General features: G+C 45.5%; 9 protein-coding genes across 9 annotated transcripts; 5 read left to right on the top strand and 4 right to left on the bottom strand.

Moving 5' to 3' along the window:
- Nucleotides 1-4437: 4437 nt before the first annotated feature.
- Nucleotides 4438-5546, bottom strand: F5Y00DRAFT_273339 (uncharacterized protein; the record flags this gene model as incomplete). The annotated part of the gene is made up of 2 exons (XM_048013161.1): nucleotides 4438-4804; nucleotides 4865-5546. The coding sequence occupies 2 exons, from the start codon at nucleotides 5544-5546 to the stop codon at nucleotides 4545-4547; spliced, it is 942 nt and encodes a 313-aa protein (XP_047861008.1). The 3' UTR covers nucleotides 4438-4544.
- A 1950-nt stretch (nucleotides 5547-7496) lies between these two features.
- On the bottom strand, nucleotides 7497-8588 carry F5Y00DRAFT_265928 (Phox-like protein; the record flags this gene model as incomplete). Its single annotated transcript, XM_048011858.1, has 1 exon — nucleotides 7497-8588. The coding sequence occupies one exon, from the start codon at nucleotides 8586-8588 to the stop codon at nucleotides 7497-7499; it is 1092 nt and encodes a 363-aa protein (XP_047861007.1).
- A 1741-nt stretch (nucleotides 8589-10329) lies between these two features.
- On the top strand, nucleotides 10330-11662 carry F5Y00DRAFT_247257 (uncharacterized protein). Its single transcript, XM_048009257.1, has 2 exons — nucleotides 10330-11264; nucleotides 11323-11662. The coding sequence occupies exons 1-2, from the start codon at nucleotides 10855-10857 to the stop codon at nucleotides 11486-11488; spliced, it is 576 nt and encodes a 191-aa protein (XP_047861006.1). The 5' UTR covers nucleotides 10330-10854; the 3' UTR covers nucleotides 11489-11662.
- An 848-nt stretch (nucleotides 11663-12510) lies between these two features.
- F5Y00DRAFT_265926 (uncharacterized protein) lies at nucleotides 12511-13400 on the top strand (the record flags this gene model as incomplete). Its single annotated transcript, XM_048011857.1, has 2 exons — nucleotides 12511-12697; nucleotides 12778-13400. 2 exons carry the CDS (start codon nucleotides 12511-12513, stop codon nucleotides 13398-13400), a joined length of 810 nt encoding a protein of 269 aa, XP_047861005.1.
- A 119-nt stretch (nucleotides 13401-13519) lies between these two features.
- Nucleotides 13520-13881, top strand: F5Y00DRAFT_181832 (uncharacterized protein). The gene has a single exon (XM_048005017.1). The coding sequence runs from the start codon at nucleotides 13644-13646 to the stop codon at nucleotides 13836-13838; it is 195 nt and encodes a 64-aa protein (XP_047861004.1). The 5' UTR covers nucleotides 13520-13643; the 3' UTR covers nucleotides 13839-13881.
- A 402-nt stretch (nucleotides 13882-14283) lies between these two features.
- On the bottom strand, nucleotides 14284-18002 carry F5Y00DRAFT_255549 (uncharacterized protein; the record flags this gene model as incomplete). Its single annotated transcript, XM_048010300.1, has 4 exons — nucleotides 14284-15343; nucleotides 15507-15575; nucleotides 16153-17932; nucleotides 17966-18002. The coding sequence occupies 4 exons, from the start codon at nucleotides 18000-18002 to the stop codon at nucleotides 14284-14286; spliced, it is 2946 nt and encodes a 981-aa protein (XP_047861003.1).
- A 924-nt stretch (nucleotides 18003-18926) lies between these two features.
- F5Y00DRAFT_273336 (uncharacterized protein) lies at nucleotides 18927-19678 on the top strand. Its single transcript, XM_048013160.1, has 3 exons — nucleotides 18927-19196; nucleotides 19254-19474; nucleotides 19537-19678. The coding sequence occupies exons 1-3, from the start codon at nucleotides 19044-19046 to the stop codon at nucleotides 19634-19636; spliced, it is 474 nt and encodes a 157-aa protein (XP_047861002.1). The 5' UTR covers nucleotides 18927-19043; the 3' UTR covers nucleotides 19637-19678.
- A 224-nt stretch (nucleotides 19679-19902) lies between these two features.
- On the bottom strand, nucleotides 19903-21494 carry F5Y00DRAFT_265923 (cytochrome P450; the record flags this gene model as incomplete). The annotated part of the gene is made up of 2 exons (XM_048011856.1): nucleotides 19903-20244; nucleotides 20307-21494. 2 exons carry the CDS (start codon nucleotides 21492-21494, stop codon nucleotides 19903-19905), a joined length of 1530 nt encoding a protein of 509 aa, XP_047861001.1.
- A 1101-nt stretch (nucleotides 21495-22595) lies between these two features.
- On the top strand, nucleotides 22596-24086 carry F5Y00DRAFT_273332 (uncharacterized protein; the record flags this gene model as incomplete). The annotated part of the gene is made up of 2 exons (XM_048013159.1): nucleotides 22596-22990; nucleotides 23066-24086. 2 exons carry the CDS (start codon nucleotides 22596-22598, stop codon nucleotides 24018-24020), a joined length of 1350 nt encoding a protein of 449 aa, XP_047861000.1. The 3' UTR covers nucleotides 24021-24086.
- Nucleotides 24087-24316: the final 230 nt, after the last annotated feature.

Genomic DNA, 24316 nt, shown 5'->3' with positions numbered 1-24316 from the left:
CTTGAGCCCACTTAAGGAACTAATAATAATATTAGACCCGCCTAATGGGCACTTAATTTACTGCAAGTCATGGGAATTTTTTTCACCGACGTGCAGATCACATCCTATAACGATGTCCTGCCCGCATGCCGCGTGCCATCTTTACTTATGGCTTCAGGCAGTTTGGTCTCGTCATATCATGAAAGGACATTGGATGTGAGAACGATAAGGGTCGTATTGCAGCTCTGCGAAGTGCATAGAGAGTAGCATTTTCTATAACAGCATGTCGTCATACTTTACCAATTAATAGCGATTGCTGCACTCATATACTGTAGAACCAAATGCCCGAACCAAAGTTGACTCACATCCAACTTCTTGGTGGACCCTTACCAGCTATAGAATACAGAGAGGCAGTCAACTAATTAGTCTAGGTAGTCTTATTTGTTTTAAGTAATTCTAACAGTTCAAGTCCAACATTACGACAGTATTTCTACCATTACACGTCGACTAGCCGTGGCTGAGCGTTTGATAGTAGACGAATACGGATTCAACATTATTACAATAGCGGAATCTACTCGCCACTTACCTAACATACAACCTGATAGCCTACTTACGTATATACAACTTTGTCACTTTCACGCCTCTTACCCTTCAAAGCAAGGGCCCGTCTAATGCGGGAACACAATTGTATCACCAAACCGCATTCTTACTTACTCGGCCTGCCCACCACCAGCGTCGTGGACAACGTGGCATACCTACCCAAATCCGTAGATGAAACGTGGATTAGCCACACCGTCGAATCCTGTTCATAAGTCTTGCTGTCTCGCAACTCAGCATAGGTAATAGATAATTCACTCGCCAAGCCTCTAGATATATCCGCTTCAACCCATGCCGTCTCGAAGAAAATCGGAACCCAAACCCGGCAAACCATCTCACCCTCGAGCTAATCGCAATGGGATCTATTAATCGAGGAGCCAATCGCCTAATACCATTATTAACTAAGACGACTCACCTCCCTGAGCCGACGACCCTGATTTTAGATCGACAACGCACCTACATAGATCCACCTCCCTCGCCGTTCTTCTTCTCCGGCTACGCACATCTAGCATGGGATTTCGGCCTCGCACACACATACCCACACGCTAACTAGCGTTCCCTCCGATAATCATCACGGCGACGGAAAAGGCGTGTGGTTGGCCACGCTTGCGCCATCCCACAACATGCCTGTGTAACAGCTGACAACATCTTACCCAGTCCAAATCGAGTAGTTCCGCCCTGTCACCTTTTCTATCAACTCAGGCCGAAACCCGTTACACATACACTGATAGGATAAAGTGACGAGTCAACAAGCAATGATAAGTCTACGAGTATCTAAGCTTAGCAAATATAAGAACCTATATCTCGTATAAGCGTCCGGCTCATATATAACATTGCATCGATACCAAACCGTTAGGGATAATTGTAGTGGTTCATTGACACTCATCATCAAACTTTTCCTGTAAAGGTCTTACCTCTATTACAGTCGTGGATCGCCCCTCCAGTCCCCGGCTAAGACCACGCAAGCTGCTCGGCCCGCATTGGGGCGAGCTATCCCAAGCGAGAAAGTCCGCACATAGTTCAGTTTACGAGATTGGTTCATCACTAGTGAGACGGCGTCGCAGCTCGACGCGTGACTAGAACGGATTGGCTATCAATACCGCCTCAACGCCATTGATCGCTATTTTTCAGCCGCTAAATATTCTAGAAGGTTTATGTTCAACCATACAGTCGATCCAGGGCCGTATGACCATCTTCGTAAAAATCGAAACGCAATCATCGCCAAGAATAGTCAGCTAAGATTTATTACCACGATCTCACTACTAACTCGCCTCTGATTCCCACGACTCTGACGAGTTCTATACCTAGGTAATTCCGAGGAAGGCTCGGTCGGGAGGCTCTTCCAGTGGCTTTGGTGCGCTTAGAATATTATGATAGACATGACGACGCCCACCGGTGTGCTGTAACTCCGATTATGTCTTAGTCGAAGGACGTGGCGAGTACTGGAGTACGCTGGTGTTACGAGTAAGACAAATCTGATACCTTAAGAAGACTTATCGGTCAGCAGGTCTATAGAGGGGACGATCTTTATTATATTATGCAGCGCAGAAGCAGTCGTCTAAGACCTAAGCGCGGTGAATATCCTCGGCCGTAACGTACGGACCTATAGGGTGGTTTCCATCTACATGATATAGGGCTGCCCCGAGTGGCTGAAACCCGCATACCGGTGTGCTTCGGACCCGGTTATCTTGTATCCTGTCTCAGTTCACGTGGATACTGACCGGCAAGAGGTCCTTCGGAAACGCTGCGATGCGTTCGGAGCCGCACTCTCTCAATGAATACTTTGGCTATCAATGGAATTGCCGCGTAAGAAGTTGACGTGATGATCTACGGTTTAGAGTGTTAGCTACTGTATATGCAGGCACATTGAAGATCAATAACATAGGTACATTCGACGACGTTCTCTTGGCAGTCATGATGTTAGTGCGGAAGAGCTCATGTTCGGGTATCTCTATGCAAGCGCGCAATTTTTATTGCGCACATCTATTGGATTACTATGAGAATAAGCAGTAGACTTACCAATAGAGTCCCGGCTAAGAACGTAGTTGGAGAAAAAACCAATCTAACACACAGTTTCGAAAATGCTCCAAAGTTCCTTCGAACCGGCGTGACGGGATTTTCTACCCTAAAGTCAGGTAGACACCGGACGGTGACGTACAAGTATAATATACTACATAAGGTATTCGTGCATACAGGGCGGTATTTTTAATGTCGACATCAAAAGAAACTAAGAGCTTACAGTCACGTTTTGGGTCAAGTCTTGCGAGTAATAATCGAAGGAATCATATTTACTTTGAACAGCCCTTTGTTATAATAACAGAAAACAATCCTTACGTCTTAGCTTCGACTCCATAGACACAGTGACAAGGCGAATGTTCTGGTAGAGCTCAAGGAACACAGGAAGATATTAAGGTGTTGTTACTATCTGACGGTATCGTTGCGTAGGAAAAGGGCTCGTTTTGAGCATACTTTCTTTCTCTTCAAGACGATTACATTGTAGGAATTATACGAATTTAAAATCTAGGCTATGTTGGGGTTAACACTACGGAAAACTCACTTTGTTACCAGCGAATTTGTTACTTGCGTGGTTTGATGTGTCATATTTTGAGATTATAGGCCATGTTTATATAAAATGAATATAGCCATGGAATAATTTACGTTCTTATCATCATCATCATCATCATCATCATCATCATAATCGTCATTTAATCATTTTAACTAATTAGCTTACGCATATTCACTGATTTCACAATGATTTCCAACAACACCTTCATCATCCTACCCTCTATTAGAGTTGAGAGCATCATCGAGGCACCCGTCCCACTGGTACAATGTGGGCCAGACGAGAGATGCGATAGATGCGGGTTTCTCTTCTGGAAATGCTGGTGCGACGTAGCCGCGCCGAAGAAGGATGAAGGGACCTCTGGGAAAAAAGAGGGAACATCTGAGGAGAAGGAGGAAGATTCTGATGAGGAGGAAGCCTCCGATGTTGAGGATGAAGTTCCCAAAAGCAATGATACTACAAACTAAGATTAGGTAAAAGTAGTATCTACTCCATAGCGTAAACGTGTTACTAAATGACGCCGTTCATATATAGAACGTATAAAATAAAATTAGATATGTAAATCGAGTTATTTCAGAACATAGTTCTCCTTCGTCTTCCTTCCTAGAAACCCAAACAGAAGACCGAGATTGATTTAGATATATTAGTTATTATAGCCATCGGAGCCAACTAACCTAGGGACTTTAGGTATTTTACGACGGTGGCATTTATTAAGCTATGGCCCGCCTCTCTGGTTAGCCCTGTCCTCTCAAACTTATGATACTCCAGGGGTTCCCCCGTAACGGTATTATAATCGCCACTACGATATCCAAGGAGTCGCTCGAATACCAGCTCAAGGGACGTTTGGTATACCTGTTGTCATTTCCGCGAGCACCTTTAAATAAATAGTACATGGTTGAATGTATACTACGCACAACCCCAGAATGTCAGGATCTGAGTACCTAACAAACGAGACTACGGCTGTGTTGAAGTATGGAAATTCTAGACTTAGTCCAGCCTGGACTCCTTATATTTCTCAGAGCCCCTTGCCCGAGGTACCCCGTTGATGGGTCTATCACGGCATCTTGCCTAAGAATAAGTTAAGAAATCATTGAACTACTGATTTTCAATTCATATAGCAGTTTTTAAACGCCCTAGGGTATCATATTCCCTCCTATAGTCCTATATATACGCTCTCCTTCAGAGCTAGGCCTTTTAAATCAGTGGTTAATAGGTCCAACGCCAATATCCAATAACTCCGAGAAGAATCCTTAGTGCCGATAACACTGTCAGGATTCTAGATGAGACATCTAGAACAAAGAAAATTGTATGTATATACGAGCCATAGGCTCGCCAGATTGGTTAGAGTTCCTCGCGAAACAACGAAGTTGTTTCCATGTTGTTTAGTTCCACCTCGTGACACACGCTACTGAATCGCGACGTGGTGGTCCCGGGTCTTACAACCCACGCTTCCATCAATATCATTCGCAATCTCCCATTTCTCCAGAGGAATCTTCTTTTTCTTCTGGCTACGCCGTGCCGTACTAGGATCGACGGTCACCAGCTTGGCGCCGCAGCAGTCCCAGTAGCACATGTGAATCCAGAGGTTGAACTCCTTAGCAGTGACCTTTTTCTCCTCCAGGTAATTTTTCATGCCGGTATCCTCTCCCCAGCATTTAATATTCCCTATGAATTTATTTGATTAGCAGGTTGCCACGTGTATATTATAACGATAGAAATGCTTACCTGGGTGGTAGCGACAGGGACCGTGGAGACAGGTCTGCTTCTTTTTGGCGCAAGAACAGGACTTTATGTCAGGTCGAAATCTATCGTAACAGTCCTGGCACGTCTTTATGTTTCGCTTCACGCTTTCCGGTAAGCTGCTGTGAAGAGCGATCCTGGCTACACAGGCTTTGTAGTCTTTTTTGGCCAGATATAGCTGGTGTTGAGCTAGGACTACTAAAGGCTGAGTCACTAGTGCTTCGGAGACTGGCGTCGGCGAGTTGTCTGGTTGTAAGACTTCTTGGATGTGGTGGATATGGTCACATAAGCTCATAGTGTCGAAATCATTTTTGGAAATCTGGTAGCACCGTTCTGCAGCTTCAAGCATCGTGCCTAAAGTCAAGTCCCTTGGCCCTTGCCGTCCATTTGATGAGGTCGGAAGATGCCAGACCGAACCCTCTGCTGGCCGGGTGCTGATAACAGCGTTCTCAGTAGAGGTTTCCTCGTCAAAAGCATCGAGTTGAACTTCCTTATCGCTACCAGCGGTGCTGGGCTTGTACTTATCGTAAACCCATCCTTGCATCAAACGATGCTTCTCCTTATACTTTCTTCGGTCGTCGGCGATAGCCTTTGCCTCCTTTCTAAGTCGCTCGGCGACAATAACCTTTGCCTCCTTTTCAGGTTTGGTACCTCGCGCTGACCCCATTATGCCTTGAGCGAGAATTAAAGCTTGGAGGTTTCTTATTGGGTAGGTAAATAAATTAGGGATAAGAATAGAGATAATTATGGAGGCGAAAGCTGTGTGAGGAAACGGCGGGTTGGATTTAGTTGTAGGTAATTGAGACGTGGAATTAGTGGAAGTCGAAAAGTGTACCGATAAGAGGTAACTATTAAGGCTACCCAAGGTAGATGTGTGTAGAAAGATGATGATTTAATAAGAAAGTAGAAACCGATGAAATATTTTAGACGAGTGGTTTCGGATTAAATAGGAAGAAGTTGATGATGATGGTGAATTTGTTTACGTCCAGGAGTGTAAAATAAGAAGTGACCTGGGGGTGGGAGGGGGACGTCGGTCAGTATTTATATCAGTATTTATATGAGCATTTATATCGCCAGGTTTTAGTGAAACTATCGTGAGTGACTCCTACTTTTCTCCGCACTGACTCAAATTCAGAGTTTATTCAGAGTTGTACCGCTATTTATATGCACGTACCTGTGCGCTCTGTCTTCTGTAGGGCTGTGACTCTTGCCTTAGTTAGGTACCAGGTATACGTCAGTGATTCACGAATGTTTTACCAGCTGACGACTTGAGTAAAGTTTTGGCGTGACGGGAGTTATGAATGTTGAGCCTTACTATCTATCCGTCTAGCGCAATTAGGGGGGATACTGAAGTAAATTCGCAACGGACTGAGTCACTACGGAAGTATATATACTGAACTTCGTCAAAGAGGCCAAGAACGTCCGGCCTTTTTAAAATTAATTTTCATATAGCAAGCTTTTTAGCACCTTCATCTGTTATCTGAGCCCTGAAAACGCTCTTTTATATTTACGAACAGTTTATATGTGGTGGGCGCCCCGATCAAGTTTGTTTTTTATTTGAAACAGTGCGGTCTCCTTAGGCGCAAAGACTAGGTTGTCGGTTGATCTGAGTATTAGAGAACAATAGTTTTGTAGCATCCACCTAGGGGTAGATTTGAGTTATATCCTCCCTAGTGTACATTATGATCGGTAGAGATAGGATCTGGTTTAGATATCTAAGTTGGATAATATTTTGCTAGGAATATATCATTAAATGGTCACGCATCTTGCTGTTTGCCTCTCCTTTCTAAATATAAAACCGGAAGACGGTTGGGAAAACTAGGATCAATCTACAAACCTAGACGGTTAACTAGACATACATGTTTTACGAAAGAATGATTCCAACGTAGGGATGACAATTCAAACCTGGAAGAGGCGTTACTGTAGAACTGCCGCAACAGCTCCCCGTGATTTATATCAGGATCTCTGGATCATACACTGACTTAAATTACGCTGGATATTGGCAAACAAAATATTAACAAAGTATTAACAAGGCATCTGTAGCTATTCGAGTCAGCTTCTAAGGTATTGTTCCTTTGACCCTAGATAAAGACCAACAAGCTGTTTGTTGAGGCATAAGGCGTATTGATTAATACCAATAGGATTGTCGACATATCGTAGCGTTCCAAACACCCCTATCCCACTTATGCTTTGCTAGGCGTGCTCGTTGTATGTCTACGTAGGTATGTTGGTTGTATCCTCAAGACCAAGGCTGAGATACTAGGTTAGATAAATGATTTAGCTTGGAAATATACGAAATCTCTTCAGTCTACTGGTATCTCAATGTCGAAGTTGCTATGTCTATAAAAGTACAGTTCTCATTATCCGATAAAATACCCATCATATCGTACAGGCCGCTGAAAAGGTCGCCCAGACGGACTAACATGCTGATGCTGAACGATGTATGGCGACTTCAAATGTATAGGAACAGTCATCAATCCGTTAGTACTAATAAGAGTAAGCTTTCAATTAACCAGGCCATCCACTCGAATATACTTCTGACGAGCCAGATGATCCTTAGAACAAACTCGACCCAGAGGAGGAGCCCTTTAACCGCCGATCCAATGACCAGGTCGAGTCATGAGATTTTCTTAGTACGATTCTTAGCGACGTTGACCTTGCCGCTCAGGACATCCGTTTGGCTATTGACGTGATCTAGCATCTCGGTCTGCTCCTCGACTTCGCGGTTGATGGCTTCCGCCATCTCGCGCTGCCTCCGGATGATCTTACCTAGTTCTTCTACGTCTTCGTCTTGTTCCTTCATCATTTGCCTTTGCAATTGTACGACTCCACTGTTGTCTAATTCCCGGGTACGCTCGCTTTCGGGTAGCGGGGCGCCGAGAACCCTGCCGCGTCCTTTGGGTCCGTTTCCGATTAACGCGGCTTTGTCGGCCGCGGATGGCATAGCCCTTTGAGATGCTTTTGCAACCGCGGTTACCGCAGTGCTCAGCTTCTCCAGATCCTCCCTTTCGACCCGTGCAGCAGCGAGCAGATCTTTCCGCCGTCTGATTTCGCCATCGCCCAACCTCTTCGCGTCCTGCATCACCCTAAGACCATTTCCTAGAACGGTAAGTAAGCTGCCAGCCTTGACCAGCGCTTTCTTGGCAGCTGATCCGGCTTCGAGCGCAGCAGAATTATCCATAGCACTGTCCCTCCTTGCCAGACACCGCCGTGCCTCTTGAAGATCTCTCTTCATTTCTCCATGTAGATCGAGCCAGGTCCCCGGGTCCTGTGCGGCGGCAGCATTCGCAGCATCTCGGTTAGGAAAGCCATAGCCAGCTCTCACGCTGGCTGTGCTGTTACTGGTGCTACTCTGACTCGGGAGGTTTAGGAAAGTGCGCCACGCTGGCGTATCACGCCATCTTCGGTCGGGGGACTCAGCAATAGCGCGGAGGTAAGCTTCGAGGCCACGACGGCGGTCTTCGGTGAGTTCGGGGGAGGTGACTGTAGATTTAAACCACGATTTCCCTGGTAAAGGGGCGGGTGGTGGTGCGCCAACTAAGGAGGTGAGGTTTTGATGTAATGTGGCAAAGTCGGAATAACGCTTCTGTACGACGAACGTCCGTAGAGGAAGGCGTAGTGTGATATTATAGAGTGTGTATGGTTTCGAATTGTCGGCCGGGGTTTGAAGCGACGTTGTCGGGATGGTGATCTCGGCGGGTGGCGCCATGCCCTTAGATATAAACCTGTTATTGTACCGATTAACGAAAAATAATATTGCTAACAGTAAACGGCGAAGAGCTTCTGTATCTTCCTCGGGTCTGGAGGTGTGAAATTTGCTAGAATCGTAAATATTTAATACTGTTGACGACGGAAGCGGAATAGAAAGTAGGCGACAAGCTTTCAGCACGAAGCACGAAGCACGAAGCACGAGACACGCGCAGCAGACCGAAACCCCGGCATGACGATGAACACGGTCAGGCGGTGGAGCAATTGCATATAAGGTACCTAAGGTACGCATACAAGCATGTATACCTGATAAATGCATCACCGCCTATTTAACTTCTCATATTCCGGACTTGATCAGTGACAACCAAAATGATGCATTTGCCTGCCTTGATCTTCAGTGGAAGCTGCAATCTATATTTTAGGGTAAGTAAAAAAGGATCTTCAGTTTCAATAGTCTTAACCAAACCGTTTTATTAAACCGTTCACAACTACCTATTCTATCAATGGCGAAAATGCTTCGTTTTATTATTGCATTATTAAAGTTAAGGTTGTTCAGTCGTTGCTCTCAAACATAGTCTACCAAGGTCGCGGGGACGATTTTCGATTCTTATGTTGATAAGTCAAAATATGATTAGGGTTAAGCTTCTGAATAGCCGTTGTACTTGGCGACCTTATCTTAATTATGTCGTACACGGCGCGGCATGTTTAAGCCGGTATAAGAGTAATCACAGATTTGTAATAAGGGGAACTGGTTGGCCTTTGGGGAACTTAACTAGTTATGACCTCTTAGAGATCTACAAATAATGTGGTTGAGCGTATAGCCACATCAAATATACACTAAGAGAAAAAGTTATGCGTTCTTCTCGGCCTCGGATACATAGAAATAAAGAGAAGAGTTATGTAAAACTCTTGGTTAGGTACTCTATTATTTCAACCCAAAAGCAATGACGTAACGGATATCCACGTAAATCATGAACATGTTCAAGAGCTTAGAGATTCCACAGTTGAATAGTAAATTAAGTCGCTTATCAGCCCACTCAAAAAAAAAAAAAAAAAAAAAAAAAAAGGCGCCTTAATGAATGAAGTCCGTATCAGGTACCTAACCTAATGCTGTGTTGCGTTGATTTTCGCTCACCGCCGATGGTACCGAGTTTTCGAGCAATAGCATTTTTTTAACAAGATATGATATCATGCTGATACGATAACAGCCAGGACTCGTTATAGTATTAAGGCTGAAGTGGGCACAAAAACAAATAGTATTTCTTAGCAAGGTCGCTATCGTATGCGGTGTAGATGTCGGTTCAACAAAGAATTCGCGTATTTCAATATGAACGGATAGACCGAGACATGATTCGGACAGACTCTACTAGATTCCACGTGGACTCGATCAAATGTTCTTTGAAAAAGGCAAAATTCATTGAATGAAATTTCCTAAGGCATAGTACCTGCAGCTGATCAGTAACGTTACCGTCGTATTCTCTCCATCATTTGCGCAGCCTCAATAATTGGCGTAGATAGCTGCCCAATCACGGACTTCTGAAAGGCGTCAGCTCCGTTGTACAGCTCACCTAAGAGCGAACCTGAGGGGGGTTGGGTTAAGGATATTAGGACCGCTGAGGTGTTTAAAGTTTGACGGCCGGACCCTTCCACCCTACCGGTACGATAATATGCATAGACGAGGATAAAAATAACTGTGGCGCAACACGAATAAAAAAAATCAGATATGCCGCATCTGCCGGTCAGCTCTATCCACATCCGGGGCTACAATCGTTGTGGCTGGCTGGCTAATAGTTAGGTAGCTAATAAGAGTCGGGCACTCTTTGAATTATGCTCTTTAAGATCCACTATTAACGGACAGTAACATCGGCATTTAGGCCGTCTCTTTGCCCTTTTCGGCCTCCGTTAGCACTATGACTCGCTGGCTAGCCTCACAGCCCCTCTTAGCAATACGAGATCTTGGCGGCTCCATGCAGTCCAAGATCGCCTGTCGACGTCACTAGCTTCTTGCATCCGTTCTTAGAGTCCATCACCAGATCTCACTCTTCACGAGAGGAGCTGCCCATAAGTGAAAACTACCAGTGTTATATAAGTGCGAATGCCTTCCGCCATCTTGGTGAGAATTTTATATACATCATCAACCGATAGAGTATTATAACATACAATCAACAATAATATATAATTCATCAACCACCAATCTACACCCCTATCCTATCCCATACCATACTTGATATAATAATACACATCACATCACATCACATCACATCAAAATGCGCGGCTTCATCTCAACCATCACCACTCTCCTACCTTTGGCAGCTGCGGCGCCATTGGAACTTTACAACCGCGACAGCAATCCAGGTTGCCAAGACGCCTCTTTTGGCGATTTCGAATGGACGATTGAAAACTTCGACTACCATGCGTCTTACATTTTCAGCACACCCGCCCATCAAAATTCGTGGGGTTATGTAAACTTCAACCTAACAAACCCGGCTCTCGAGTACCAAGCTATTTGCAGTGCCTCTAGCAACCAGCTCTCCGACTTCTTCTACGGCACATTTGCGTACACCTGCACTGTTCCGGAGGGCCACACTACAAAGACTACTTTCGACTTCAGCCGCCCTAGTGGCAAGTTGAACGTCAACCAAACTTGGACGTGCAGCGACACCGATCCCACATACCCGTAAGTTACTACCATCAAAAAAAAGTAAACTATCATCATCAATTAACAAGTTTTATAGTACTACCGTCAATGCTTATGGTACCGTCGATCTAGATCTCTCCTGCACCGATGAGACGTGGACCAACCCTAACTGGACGCTCGGTCAAATCTACACGGCTCGTACAGTCCAGTGCGAGCCGGTAACATTACCACTAAAACCCTACGAAATGACTGCCGTCGCATAAGGCGCTCCTTAAATTTCCTGGGTATTTTAATGACGGATTATGAGGAATATATAGCGGGGTTTGGAAAAGGGATTACCATCACGACATCATGATATATTGACTGATCATAGACACACATAGGCATCGAGCCATCGATATAGAAATTAATTATAATACAAGTCAATCGCTTGATTACTACTGTTTATGTTTAAATATCTAAGCTGTATCACGATCTAAGAGCTGAAATCCATACTAAGCCTTAGACACTAATATGTTGAAAGTCAGGATTAGAAGTAGTCTCACCATCACGATCTCGACATTTTCTTCACTTTGAACACAAGTAGATAGAATATGTACCTAAGTGAAAGACACTATCGAAACCTTGATCTGGTCCCAACCATCGGAGTATTTATGTAGATTACGGGGTAAACTCCATGTGCATCACGGAGCGGGCCGCACGTTGCGAATTCGATGGCCCCACCACTATAACTATAACTTTAAGCTTAATTGTTCGAGATACCTCAAATCGTCTTTAAGTGCTACGAAAAAGACGATAGATTTATTTTATACCGTATTAGGTACTTACACCACATTGTGGTAGACTATTCCTATGTGCACAAAACTACCAATTAGCTGTGGGAAGGGGGGTAGAGTTGAGCCCATCCTATAGTCAAGATAATTACAAGACTAACAGTTCATGAAGACTTAACTATATACACCACGGTTAAACAAGCAAATCTACACAGTAGGAAGTCCTAGTACTGCGGCTGACGCGAGCCAAATAAATTATGACAGCTCACAATCGATGCTTGCCCCTGTTTCTGTTTTGTTTCGTCACAACCAACAAGAGGGCCATAGGCCACTTGCTGGTCTCATGAGCAAGCCTAATCCTTAATGTATAAAGTCCTCTTAGCCCTTTACGACGTAAGAGTGAGTTTGCTAGCTACCTACCTAGGTATCTTACTTTACTTAGAGGTAGTTATGCGCTCCTGGCTTTTTGAATCTTATCCCCCACCAAATCCACCCCAACATCGCTGAGCAATATGGCTCCTCTGCTTCCCGTCTTACGGCGTGCTTTCGATCCGAGCACTCCTTCAAGCGACTTTACGAGTCAGTTCACGAATCCAACCGGCGTCTTCTCCGTGCTCCTTCTTCTCGGCGGCGACGTCGTTGCTCGTGCGCTCGCGCAGTTGGTCGGGTCGCGCATCACCCCAGTCGCGTTCTCATTCGGTATGTCCCCCGCGGCCAACCCGCTGTAGACACGAACTTATTCAGCTGATTCTGATCTCACCTTTCCTTCCTTCCTTTAGGATGGGTTGCATACGCCGTAACCGCCGTTCTATCCGCCATCAGTGGGGATGGGCTGATGCCTGCTCCCGACTACTCGTGCAAAGTCGTAAACGCGCAAAACGGATTTGTGCGCGACAATGATAGTTGGATTATCGGGCGCATCGTCCGGGACTTTGAGACGTGGATGGATAGCCAGCCACAGGCCCAGAATACCGACGTCAGTGGTGCCGTAGAGGTAAATAGAGTTGCTGTCCGGAATACGGTTGAGAATAGTGTCAAAGAGATGATCGAGCTGGGCTGGGAGAGTATGAAGCGGCGCGCTCGGGAAAGGGGGAAGCCGGAACCAGCACGGCCGCCTAAGGCTGGATTGTGTGTCTCCATTTACAAGGCAAGGAAGCCGTCCAAGAATTACCCCGGGTACGATTCTCCGTATATTGCCGGGCTTGTTACATGTCTCTTGCAGCTCGGAGTGACGGCCATACCGTGTGGTCTATACGACAATTTGAGTATCCTGCTTGTGACCGGAGCAGGCATGATATTGGCCTTCATCTCGGAAGCCCTTCCTCAGTGGGCTAAAGAAAAAAGGGCCTGTCGTGAGGGCACCGAGAAGACATTCGCATCAACTAGAGCCAATACGCCATAGTAGTTCAAGGTGCCGGCGTTGGCTTTGACCTGGAGGACCTTGCCGCTTCCGATTGGGGAACAATAAAGTCGCGGCCGGCAAGGCTGGCCGTTCTCGTTCTGGCTATCTTCTGGATCTTCCTCCTGATCGCTGCCTCGGGAATCCAACAAAATACCTGGCTGGTTTCTTCTCGCGGTAGGTGGCTTAGGTATCTTACAAAGCACTTACGTTGCCGGTGCCAGTTGCTCGCCGGAGGCATTTGGTATGCCCCTCGAGTTTGTAGAGGTGATTGCCAAGCCTAAAGTCATGGATGCTTTGTTGGCCGTCGAAGACAGTTATCCTCGCGTAGGTAGAAGTTTGCTACCTATTTTCTTCGCGGAGTTGAATGAGGAGGAAACGGAAAGGTGGAAATATTACGAAGATAGGAGTAAAACAGAAAGATTAAAGAATAATAATTAGCATTATCAGGACCAAGAAAGAAGGCGGTTTTATTAATTCAAAGAAATAAAATTAATGGTAACGGATCTGGGTTGGTTGGTATATTTAACGCCAGGGCAAGGGGGAAGGACCAGCCCTCGCAGACCTCTTTAGGGGTAAACAGCGTATAAAGCTATCTAAAAACTAATATACAAAGTATTTATATATACGCATACTATATTGGTTTCCTAATATCCTGCAAATCTAACCTTAAAAGGCACGTATAATGATGTTCCAGCCGCTCCCATTGGCTCCTATAAGTAAGCTCATGTTCGGTGCAAAATTGGTGTTAGGGGGGTCGCCTACCAGGGCGCTGTTGGTTCAGCTGGTTAACGGATCTAGATGTATTATCATGTTCCTACTGTTGAGGGCAGTAGAGTTGCCTCTTGGAATTATCCAGTAGCATTATAATGTTTTATGGTTCATATTAGGGGACCCAACCAATCTCCTCAATCGGCCATCGAATCCATAGTCTATATCTCTCATCTAACACGGAGTATATCCTGCCGATCAAATGTACACCCGAGCCTTCTATACACCAGACGTAATCAAGTCGTTTAAGCAGGACACAGAAGAAAGAAAGCACACATAACGCTTCATTATCCCGTTCCTTTAGTAACTTTATAAACTCCTCTCGAACCTTGAATAGCCACATAAATGCGGCTCTAAGTCGCTGGTCATCGGTGAAGTTACAATTGGAGAAATAGACGAAGCTCCGCTTTAGTGTTTCTATTCCGTGGGTAAGTGCGTCTAATTTTTGTGCATCTTTGACGTATAGCTTGAGGGTATTTTCCAGTTCTTTGAGCCCTTCGTGTTCGGGGGGCGCAGTAGTTTCCCAAGCTTCGTTCATCTGTTTGCCCGAGTCGAATATGAAGCCCAATGCTGCGATGGAGCTTATAGCGTCAGTATTGAGCTCCATTACGCTACGCATGCCTCTGAAAAGAAATAGCCATTCGGGCGTGACTCCATTTGATATAAAAAGGAGGTTATCCGGTTCCCTGTGGTTAGCAAACGCGAACCATGTCGTGAGCATGCTGAAGAAGAATATGGGCACTGAATGGGAAGAATCGAAGTCATTAAGTATAGTTAGTACCATAGACGACGACGCGTTGTGGTGAACCATAGCTTGTTCAATTAGGGCGTCTCTTCGCTGTGGTTTGAACCGGGAAAGGTGCAATGCGGCAACGGAGAGAAGGCCTCTAAGGACATATTCGTATGAGAATCCCATCTGTGGTAGGTTCACACGCCAGAAGCTGCGAACCATCGGTTCAGTGGAAAACGTGAAGCATGTTGAAGTAGTAAAGTGATGGAGAAGCTCAAGGTCGAGAGCACTAAACCAGCCTGTCGGCGCATGTTGATGATGGATAGAAGTATCTATGGGAGATGTGACCTGGCTAGTAGGGGTATGTCCGGCACTGCTGCTGGTAACATGAGGACTAGAGGGCGTAGGATAGGTTGATGTATTGAAATCGCAATTAATCCCGCGTCTATGTAGAGCCCAATCAGCACGCCGTCAATTTTCCAATAATGACATAGTCAACAACCCAGTGTTTACCTTATACAGTTGCGACAAGACGGTCGCGTTTCGTCACACTATGTAAGTACGATTAGAACGATGTAAGCGAAGAGCGAGTTGTTAAGCGAGCCCACCTTAACTTTCCTGGCTTTGCACACTCGGCATCCTGTCCGAGTCTTCGCATGCGGTCTTCGGGTAGCCTTCTGAGTTGGCGAGGTCATACTTAGTTACTGCTTACTAGGTAGACTTTAGGTATTAACACGGTAGACATTGATCCGTCATAATTTAAAGTAAGGCTAAGGAATTATAAGTTCGTAGTAGATGCTCGGAAACGCGCGGCCATTACGAGTTATGCATACAGAAGTTTCGGATGAAATTTGCCAAGAGGTACGAATACGAGGGCGATTGCAAATATCCCCCAGTACGGTGGACTACCCAGTCTCGTATTCGTAGATACACCGAATTACGAGCCACTCCAAATCTACTCCGCTATCCTCCTGACTGGCAGGTCGGCCAATTATATTTATTACGAAGGCATATTGCAAGTTTTTTTTCCTTTTATGCTAATGACTTGCGTTAAATTTTACGGACTCTACCGATTACAACGGGGGGTTGCTGTTGAATGCCAGTCAAGGGGATAATACGGTACGGTAAATATTAGATAAAAGTTGCCAACTACATACCTAACACAAGTGCCATTATGAGAAGTGTTGCTAATGATATCTAAAATTCCAGTACCGAATATATTCAGTTCAAGTGCCATTTGCTGGCTGTGTGTACAAGGTACCATTGACAGTAGTGCTCAGCGTGCCGTTGGCGTCGAATATATTCGTGAACGCGTCGATAGACAAATGGAATCCGTCAGGGCTAGTCACCTTAGTAGCATTCGTCTGTCCAGTCTGAACTAGGTCGGAGTACCAGTCGACTATGTTCAGAGTGATGGTTGGATTCCGCGTCGTGACGTTCTCCGTGCCGTCGAGAAAGGTAAGCCCATCGTCAGAGAAGTTGTCGTATTTTACAGCGACGGACTCCACAGTTGTAAGGTTGGCGTCTGCGACGATGGTGATCTGAGCCGAACCAGCCACCGCTCCGTCCATTATATACTCGCCGCTAGAAACGATGAGTGGGAGAGGAGGGACATATCCCGGCTCGTAAGGGGTGGCCCAAGGAATAGTGTCATTCAGTGGCTCAACGTGTGCTAGTGGTACTGGCTGGCGAGAAGTGAAATGCGCCACCATCACTCGTTCCGTCCGACCTCCCGGTTCAGTAGAATTAGGGCAAGGAAGTGGGTTATTACCTCCGCATGCCGGCGCGACAGTAAGAGCTTCCCAATACACCAACCGCGTGGTATCTAGAGAGAACTTAGGATCGGCTAGCCCATTCCATTGTGGGTCGTTAATGCTGCCTGGGCTCCCGTCACCCGCTCCATTGATACGCTGTCCGTAATAATCCCCGCGGTCGCCATACCTATCAAGGAGATACGGCTGGAAGAAACGTCGCTCGCCGTTATTTCGGGTTGAGGATGCTGCTGTCACAGAAACCAAATCCGTGATGGGGGGAATATTTCGCATGCCAGCCATGAACATCTGCCTATTACTGCCTCGAGTGTCCATAATTGCTATCCATTCATCATCCGCCGAGATATCAATGGGGTCACAGTACTCGGGATGACTCGTGAGCCTACGGACAGCGCCCGATGTTAGGTCAACAGCAAACACATCGATGTTTGATGACTCTCTCGGACTACCGATGTATGTAGCCTCCCTACCACTTCCACTGAAGCCTCTGAATTCGCCCACGGTGATAGCTTCAGGGTTGACACGTATCCGATTCCCTTCAAAGAGGAGTGGCTGGTTTCTGATACCATCGCTAACCAAGACGTTCACATTCGCTAGGTCGTATCGGGGTGCTATAGGTAGGCCCGTCGTTGGCGATGGGTTAAATTCAAGCCGGCCGACGTAGGCGTATTGGCCCAATTTTCCCCCAGTGCTAACGAATGAATTGAAGCCGATGTGTATGTTATCGGGATGTATACGTAATTCGCGAATGCTCCCGCCCTCTCCTGATCCATCCACGGCAGTGTTCCAACGGATGGGATATATAAATGTCGATTCGGGGATACATTGATCGCTACTAAGATCGAATTCGCCGCAATCAATGATATTAGTACCGGCTAAAATCCGTTTTCCGTCGCGGAATGCTTGAGGATAATCCAGAGTGCTGGCTCGACCAACAGCGTTATCTTGGGGTATTCCACAAGTAATACACTTAAACGGGCTGCCATTAGGGAAAGTAGTGCCGTCGGATTTGATGAGTATTAATTGGTCGCCTGTGTATATGCTTCCCGAATCGGGTGCACCAGTATAGTTGACACGCGCAATAACGTGGTTGCCGTCAGGTAAAAAGCTTCCTGACTGAACCAGCCCGCCATGCTGTAGGATACATCCTGTCCCGAAAGGATCTAGCTCTGAGGTACATGAACCCTTCGTTCCGTCAGATACAGGTGGAAGCGGCAACTCAATGATATCAATAGGTTCGGGCTCAGGGGGAGGGGGCACATCTGCTTCTGAATAGACAACTGATATTATTATACGCAGAAGAAAGAGGAGAAATGACTTGGTAACAAACATGGTCAAATATAGTAGCGCTCATAGCCTCTAGTTCTAGAGTCTCAATACGTATTCAAGTTCTGGTTTTTCTTATTTTTCGAGGTTTTATATCTTAGTTAAACGAATTCAAGGCACTCTTACACTCTACCTCCTAGGCATCTACCAATATGAACCTCCCGATGACACCTTCTAGAATTGATAGACGACAAATGAACCGCCTAACACCGATATCAATATGAACTCTTTCGGACACGGACAGCGAGAGCGTGTACGACTCGCTTGTCGTTTAGTAAAATACCCCACACTGGGGCATGTCTCAAATTACCGGGGGGCTGTGCTGATCTAGCCATTGTTGAGGTCGTAGCCGCTAGTTTTTCGATAAGTACGAGCGAAGTACGAATCCGAGTCTATCCTATACGAGGTTGGCATTGTTAGCGTCAATTATGCAGGGAAATAGGAGATAACCATGGATACATAATCACAATGAAAATGTGTGGTAGGTAACGCTATCGCTCCAGCCTGCCTCCGTAGGTAGCCACAATATCTTGTCGAAATCTCCTTCGAATAAATGGTGAAGAATTGTCTGACTAATGGGTAGCGAGACATAGCGATGGCCTACCTATACAAGATTTCAGCGATAGCTTATAAAAATTCCCCATTGCCATGACAGAAGACACTTTGGTATTCAAGACCTTCTGATAGTTCAATCCACAACAGCTATGAAGTTCCAAGTAAACCATGCTTTCTTGCGTATGGATCTGTAACTTTAGGCAGCAAGTTACCAAATACGAAACGTGCGAATCTCATACGACAAATTGGGCTTAAAAACTATGTGTGAATACGTAGACACCCAAGCTCCAGACTGAAGAATATATAGGAAGACTGATAATGCATAACTTCGCGTCTTATTGCTATGAGTAATCAATTGTAACTACCTCTTAACTAGAAAGTAATTTCCAATTAAACCTCTTTCAATATTGTCATATATAGGCTCTACCCTTTAACATTGTAAATAACACAGACACTCGAGAGAACCATCACGCAAACTAAGACTCATCGACAATGGACTTGTCTACGTACTTTGATACTCGTCTCAAGTTTCGAGTGCATATTACACAGTTATGTTTAATTATATTGGTGATTATTCTATCCATTGCCTCTATCGCTATGAAAGATCCGCCCCCACAAAGAGCACACATAATGGGAGTTGCTATCGTGAGTTACCCTAGAAGTTGAACTTGGTACCTAGCTAACTCGCTATTCGCCGCTCAGGGTCTCAAATCCATCGTATTTATTATTTACCAAGTCCTTACAGAACATAACTTGAAACTCCAGAAATGGGCCAATAAAAAGACCAACCTCATACTCAACTGCGTCGATATACCATTTTGGGCCGTCATGATGGGTCTATTACTATCCACAAACGCGAATGTTTGTGTGGATGGATCATGCGCAGTTAGCTGGATTATGGCGTTGCTGGCAATCGCTCTCTTGTAAGCTCAGGTTCCGCCATGATGGATCGAGTCTGCATATGCTAACATAAACTTCGGTTTAGTATACTTACCTTCTGGGCAGCCATTGCGTCTTACTTCGAGTATCGATACTTAAGCAGGAAAACTATTCAAGATACTAGTTATGTGCGACACTATTACTGAAATTGTCTCACATCTGTGATGAATTGGTGACGAGGTTACGAGACGTTATCTGGTTTTCGGAATAGGGGCAAGGGTTCTTACGTATGATTGAAGGGAACATTACCTAGGGTAGTCGAAGGGTTCGAGATGCATCTTTCGCCTACATGTGATCGCAAATAATACTGCTAGATGAATAACTACTAGAACTGATATATTGAGGTTATATAAAACTAGCGAGTAGATATGTGCTACCTTTAGTTCATAGGCACATTTATATACATGATACTCTAGTTTTTCCGCTGTCTAACAAAAACCTCGAGAGGCGGCTTCTCCCAAAGTCCGAAGATCTTCTGATTATGCCAGTCTCTAGACTTATTATCCAAAGCTAAGTCGAAATTCCACAGGACCTTAGCCATAATCAAATGCATCTCATGTATCGCAAGGTTGCGACCTATACAGTCCCGAGGCCCGAAAGAAAAGGGGCGATGAGCATCGCGACGGTCGTTATGAAATGGCGACGCCGGGTTCGTGGCGGACTCAGGAAGCCACCGTTCTGGGATGTATTCCCGCGCTCTATGGAAGTTAAGCTCTGAGTGGTAAGCTGACATATGATGAACTCCGACGACAGTCTATGGAAAATGCTTGTTAGATATACGACATCGATAGCAGATTGGATATATTAGTTTCTTACATTTTCGGGAATTGTCAAGCCGACAATCTGCATGGGCGATCCCCTTGGTACCGAACGGGATAGAGACATCGGAACTGGAGGGAAAAGGCGCAAGGCCTCTTCCAAGCAGACAGCCATGTAGGGTAGTTTAGTGCGGACTTCATGGAAGGTAATTTCTTCTTCTGACTTGAACGCGTTACGAACTTCCTCTGTCGCCTTCTTAAGCGCATGTGGTGTCTTTAGCAGCCAGTAAGTCGCCCCGCTTAAGAGCGTTGCGGTTGTCTCTGATCCAGCAACCATTAACAGATCACTGTTCGCGATCAGTTCGGCATCACTCAGCTCGTGTGGCTGACCACGTGAGCGCATGAAATAATCCATGAAGTCACCTCTATCCGCCTGCTTCCTATGGTAGATACGGTCATGGGCAAGCTTGGTAACAAGCGCCATGTGGTTAGCCTGTGAGTTGCGAACCTGAGATCCAGCAACAAGCTTGAGAATCAGACCCAAGACGGGTGCCACGCCGATCAAAACTAGGACAGGCATGTACCTCATCAACTTGGAGATGTTATCAAGCCATGCATTTGACTTGCCTTCAGCTAGGCCCTGCAGAGGGGTACCATACGCAAGGTCCGCGATTAAATCAAAAGTCGTGAAATTATACCACTGGACCATGTCGGTTGGATTGCCCGACTCGGACACTTCTCGCAATCGCTGCACCAATAGGTCAACATAGACCTTAATGAGCGGCTCTTGTTGCGCCAGGGCTTTATCAGAAAAGGCTGGCAGCATTGCTCGTCGGAAGCGAAAATGGTCTGATGCGTTGGACGAGATGATCTTTTTGGGGTCCATGTTGATCCCCTTGGGATAGTGCTTCGGAAATTCTGCATGCCCATGTCCGTAGATGTCTTTCCAGGCTTGTGGATTGATGAAGGATATTGCGTTAGGGGAGATTCGAACAATCTCGCCATACTTCTCATGAGCTTCGCGGACCTGGAACTCGGCTATTCCCCGAACCATACCAATCGTTCTCGTAACTGGGAATGCGATCCATAGTGGGGGGCCTGGGATATGTCGAAGTGGGTGCAAATAGAGGTTGTATAGAGCGTGGAGGCACTGGTATGCGATGCCGAGGGAGACGGCAATGAGGATGAGATGCGAAATGTGATATTCTTTGAGCTCGCTTCCGATTTGCTGTAAGAAGCCTGCCATTGTGAGGAGCTTAAAAGTCTTTGTTTTCCATCCAGAATTTTGCGTGATCCACGGTGGGAGTGCCAACATTTATCTTGATGCTTCAGACCAGGATTCGAATTTTGATTGACCAATCAAACCCCTACTTTTACTCATACTCCGAACTAGGTACACTATCGGATTTCTGTTCAACACCGCGCCCGTTGACCCATAGGCATAACGACACGGGCCACGCGGTGCGTGGCGCAAGCCGGCTATGCCCGGTTGTTTGAGGCACCGGAGATGATGCTACTAACCAACCAATCACAACGTCTTCTCTATATCCCCAGGCCTTGGCGATCTCGCGGTATTACATAATTAGTTAGGCGTTTGTAAGGTAGGTTAAATACATAGGACAACGCGTTATAAGCTCTTGGTCGGATAACAACCTTCCCAGTGAGCGGCATATATATACTTAGGTACTTATTTCCTTGAAACCGACCAGACCTAAACGCCATCTAGGTGAATGAGTTGGAAGTAAATATGATACGTTTACCCCGAGAAATCGCAATTGTCTGGTAATGCTGACAGCACATAACAAAGGGATAAAGGAAATAAGGAATGATGAAAAGTGGCCTTTATTGGTGATGTATTATGAGCGTAAATTTTACTGTGCGTACTATTGGGATGATAATTATAGATATTAAGGTAGGTAACTATTATTGCCTTTTAAACCGAACATGTTGAATTCGAATCGCAGGGATACTTTTTGGACATGGTTGAAGTCAATATAATACGCAATAGGTAAGTTCGGAATATATCCTAGCCTAATAGACTAAATTACCTCACCGTCTTTGATAACCAAGTGCTATTTCAATAAAGGAATGATGAACCGGAATCGGTAAGTCAGAGTGATCATGTCTATCTGGGACCCTGGGTATTGTATATAAGCGGACAAATTCAATCACCAAACACTATCTGTTATAATATCAAAGGACTTCCTACATACTTTATTTATTTGTTAAATTCGTATGCCACCCAGGTATAGAGAAATACCTAGCCTATCCTTGGTATGATGATTTATAGCCGAATACATAACTAAACTACGGAAGAAATTCAACAAAATCTAACTCCATTTCAACGATGGCCGGCAGGTGGAGAACAGCATACAAATATTCCAGCCTATGCCTTACTATCAATGACGCCCCGGCGATAGAAGGTGGTGATGCGACAATTGCAGAAGACGGCTTTCTAGTTCTGGAAATTGCTAACCCTGGATTTTACCTCGTCCAGTCACTTGTAGACTGGGAGATTTATCATGTGAAGGTATTGAGGAAGCATTTACACCTCATACCCAGGGACCAAGTGCGGACACGTGAATTCTTACATCCCTCACCACCTGAAGTGAGAGTTTCAACCATGCCTTCCGCAGAATTCAGAAACGTTGAAGACGACACACGTTTACTTAGTGACGATGAGTATTTCCAAAAACTGATATACTTTCAGTCAGACGGCGAGAATTGGACGCTTTACCACGAGTAAGTGCTTCTGGCAACAATACTAGCAGCGGTTTTTAAAAACAATTAATTAACAACTTACACCCTATGATTTAGATATATGAATGGAGGATCCCTGGAATATCTAATTAAGAAATACCAGAGCGTTAATCGGTCAATTCCGGAGATATTTATTTGGCATGTTACCGCCGAATTATGTAAAGCAATAGCATATTTGTATTTTGGCTGGACTCCATTGAATCGCAGCAAAATCCAAGGCTGGGATAGGATTTACCACCGGGCTATAACGCCAAGTAACATTCTCCTCAACTACGCGCCGAGGAACCCGGGTGCTGTACCTAGAGTCGGCATTGAATCAAATGCTTTCCCCCGGATTGCACTATGCAACTTTTCGCACTCGGCCTTAATTTATGACTTGGATGCTTGGTTAAAGCCGGGCCTCCATCCAACCGAGGCGACGACAAATGATTGGGAGGACGTCCACCACCTTGGTTGCGTGTTACGCCTTATGTGCATGACCCATATCCCGCTCGGGGCGGGTTTAGTACCTGGCGAACATTGGAAAGACGAGCAAGGCGAACACGCCTGGAGCCACCGGCCGGACAGCAGACTCGTCCGTGATGCTAACGCAACTCCTGGGCCGTCCCACCCTGGAGGTCCAGGCTATTCCGACCGTCTTATGGAACTCTTGGGTAGATTTGAATGGGACAATCAAAGAGACCAGGACGTTACAACAGTGGGAGAATGGGGGTATGTGGCGCCCACTCTTGATTGGGTGGTGGATACGCTGTTGTTCGAAGCAGAGACCATGATATGGAATTTTAGAAGACCGGGAGAAAAACCCAGGGGTCATTTTACTAATGTGGATGTATCGTGGACGAGGCCATTATGCCCTTTAATACCGGTTCTGTATGATGATCAAGATGAAGACGACCCCAACGTTGACCCCACCCGTATGGAATATCTACTAAAGACGCAAAGGCGTTTCATGAGAAACTGCGAGTTACAATTCCCAATACCTAAATTCCGCGAAAGGGATGACAATCGATAAATGTATAGAGGTATTATACATCAGCTGTTATACATGTTTTATAGGTAGTTGGGAGATATCGGGTAGTTACCTATGGGTTACATGTACCTATGTAATAATGTAGTACTAGAAAGGTTAGGTAGGTACTTAATCACCTATATAATACATATACTGTTATTCTACCTATCAGATAGCAGATAAACACGTGCTGCTCCTTATCGGAAATATTCCGCATGGCGGGGGACCAGAGATTAGGTACCTAGGTACCAGAGATCTATCATCTACACCGCCCGGCATAAAAATAAATTTACTTGATT

Source organism: Daldinia vernicosa (genome assembly GCF_022497035.1).
Source record: "Daldinia vernicosa strain CBS 139.73 unplaced genomic scaffold F5Y00scaffold_62, whole genome shotgun sequence".
NCBI classification, from domain to species: domain Eukaryota; kingdom Fungi; phylum Ascomycota; class Sordariomycetes; order Xylariales; family Hypoxylaceae; genus Daldinia; species Daldinia vernicosa.
The sequence above is the reverse complement of the archived record's forward strand: the minus strand, read 5'-3'. Positions and strand labels throughout refer to the sequence as shown.

What these genes read in the sequence shown, in the direction of transcription:
- F5Y00DRAFT_247257 (XM_048009257.1), top strand. Translation starts at nt 10,855, where the DNA reads ATGCGCGGCTTCATCTCAACCATCACCACTCTCCTACCTTTGGCAGCT. An exon ending in GACACCGATCCCACATACCC is followed by an intron (nt 11,265 to 11,322) that starts GTAAGTTACTAC and finishes CAAGTTTTATAG; the next exon opens with TACTACCGTCAATGCTTATG.
- F5Y00DRAFT_181832 (XM_048005017.1), top strand. Translation starts at nt 13,644, where the DNA reads ATGCCCCTCGAGTTTGTAGAGGTGATTGCCAAGCCTAAAGTCATGGAT.
- F5Y00DRAFT_273336 (XM_048013160.1), top strand. Translation starts at nt 19,044, where the DNA reads ATGGACTTGTCTACGTACTTTGATACTCGTCTCAAGTTTCGAGTGCAT. An exon ending in ACATAATGGGAGTTGCTATC is followed by an intron (nt 19,197 to 19,253) that starts GTGAGTTACCCT and finishes TTCGCCGCTCAG; the next exon opens with GGTCTCAAATCCATCGTATT. An exon ending in TTGCTGGCAATCGCTCTCTT is followed by an intron (nt 19,475 to 19,536) that starts GTAAGCTCAGGT and finishes ACTTCGGTTTAG; the next exon opens with TATACTTACCTTCTGGGCAG.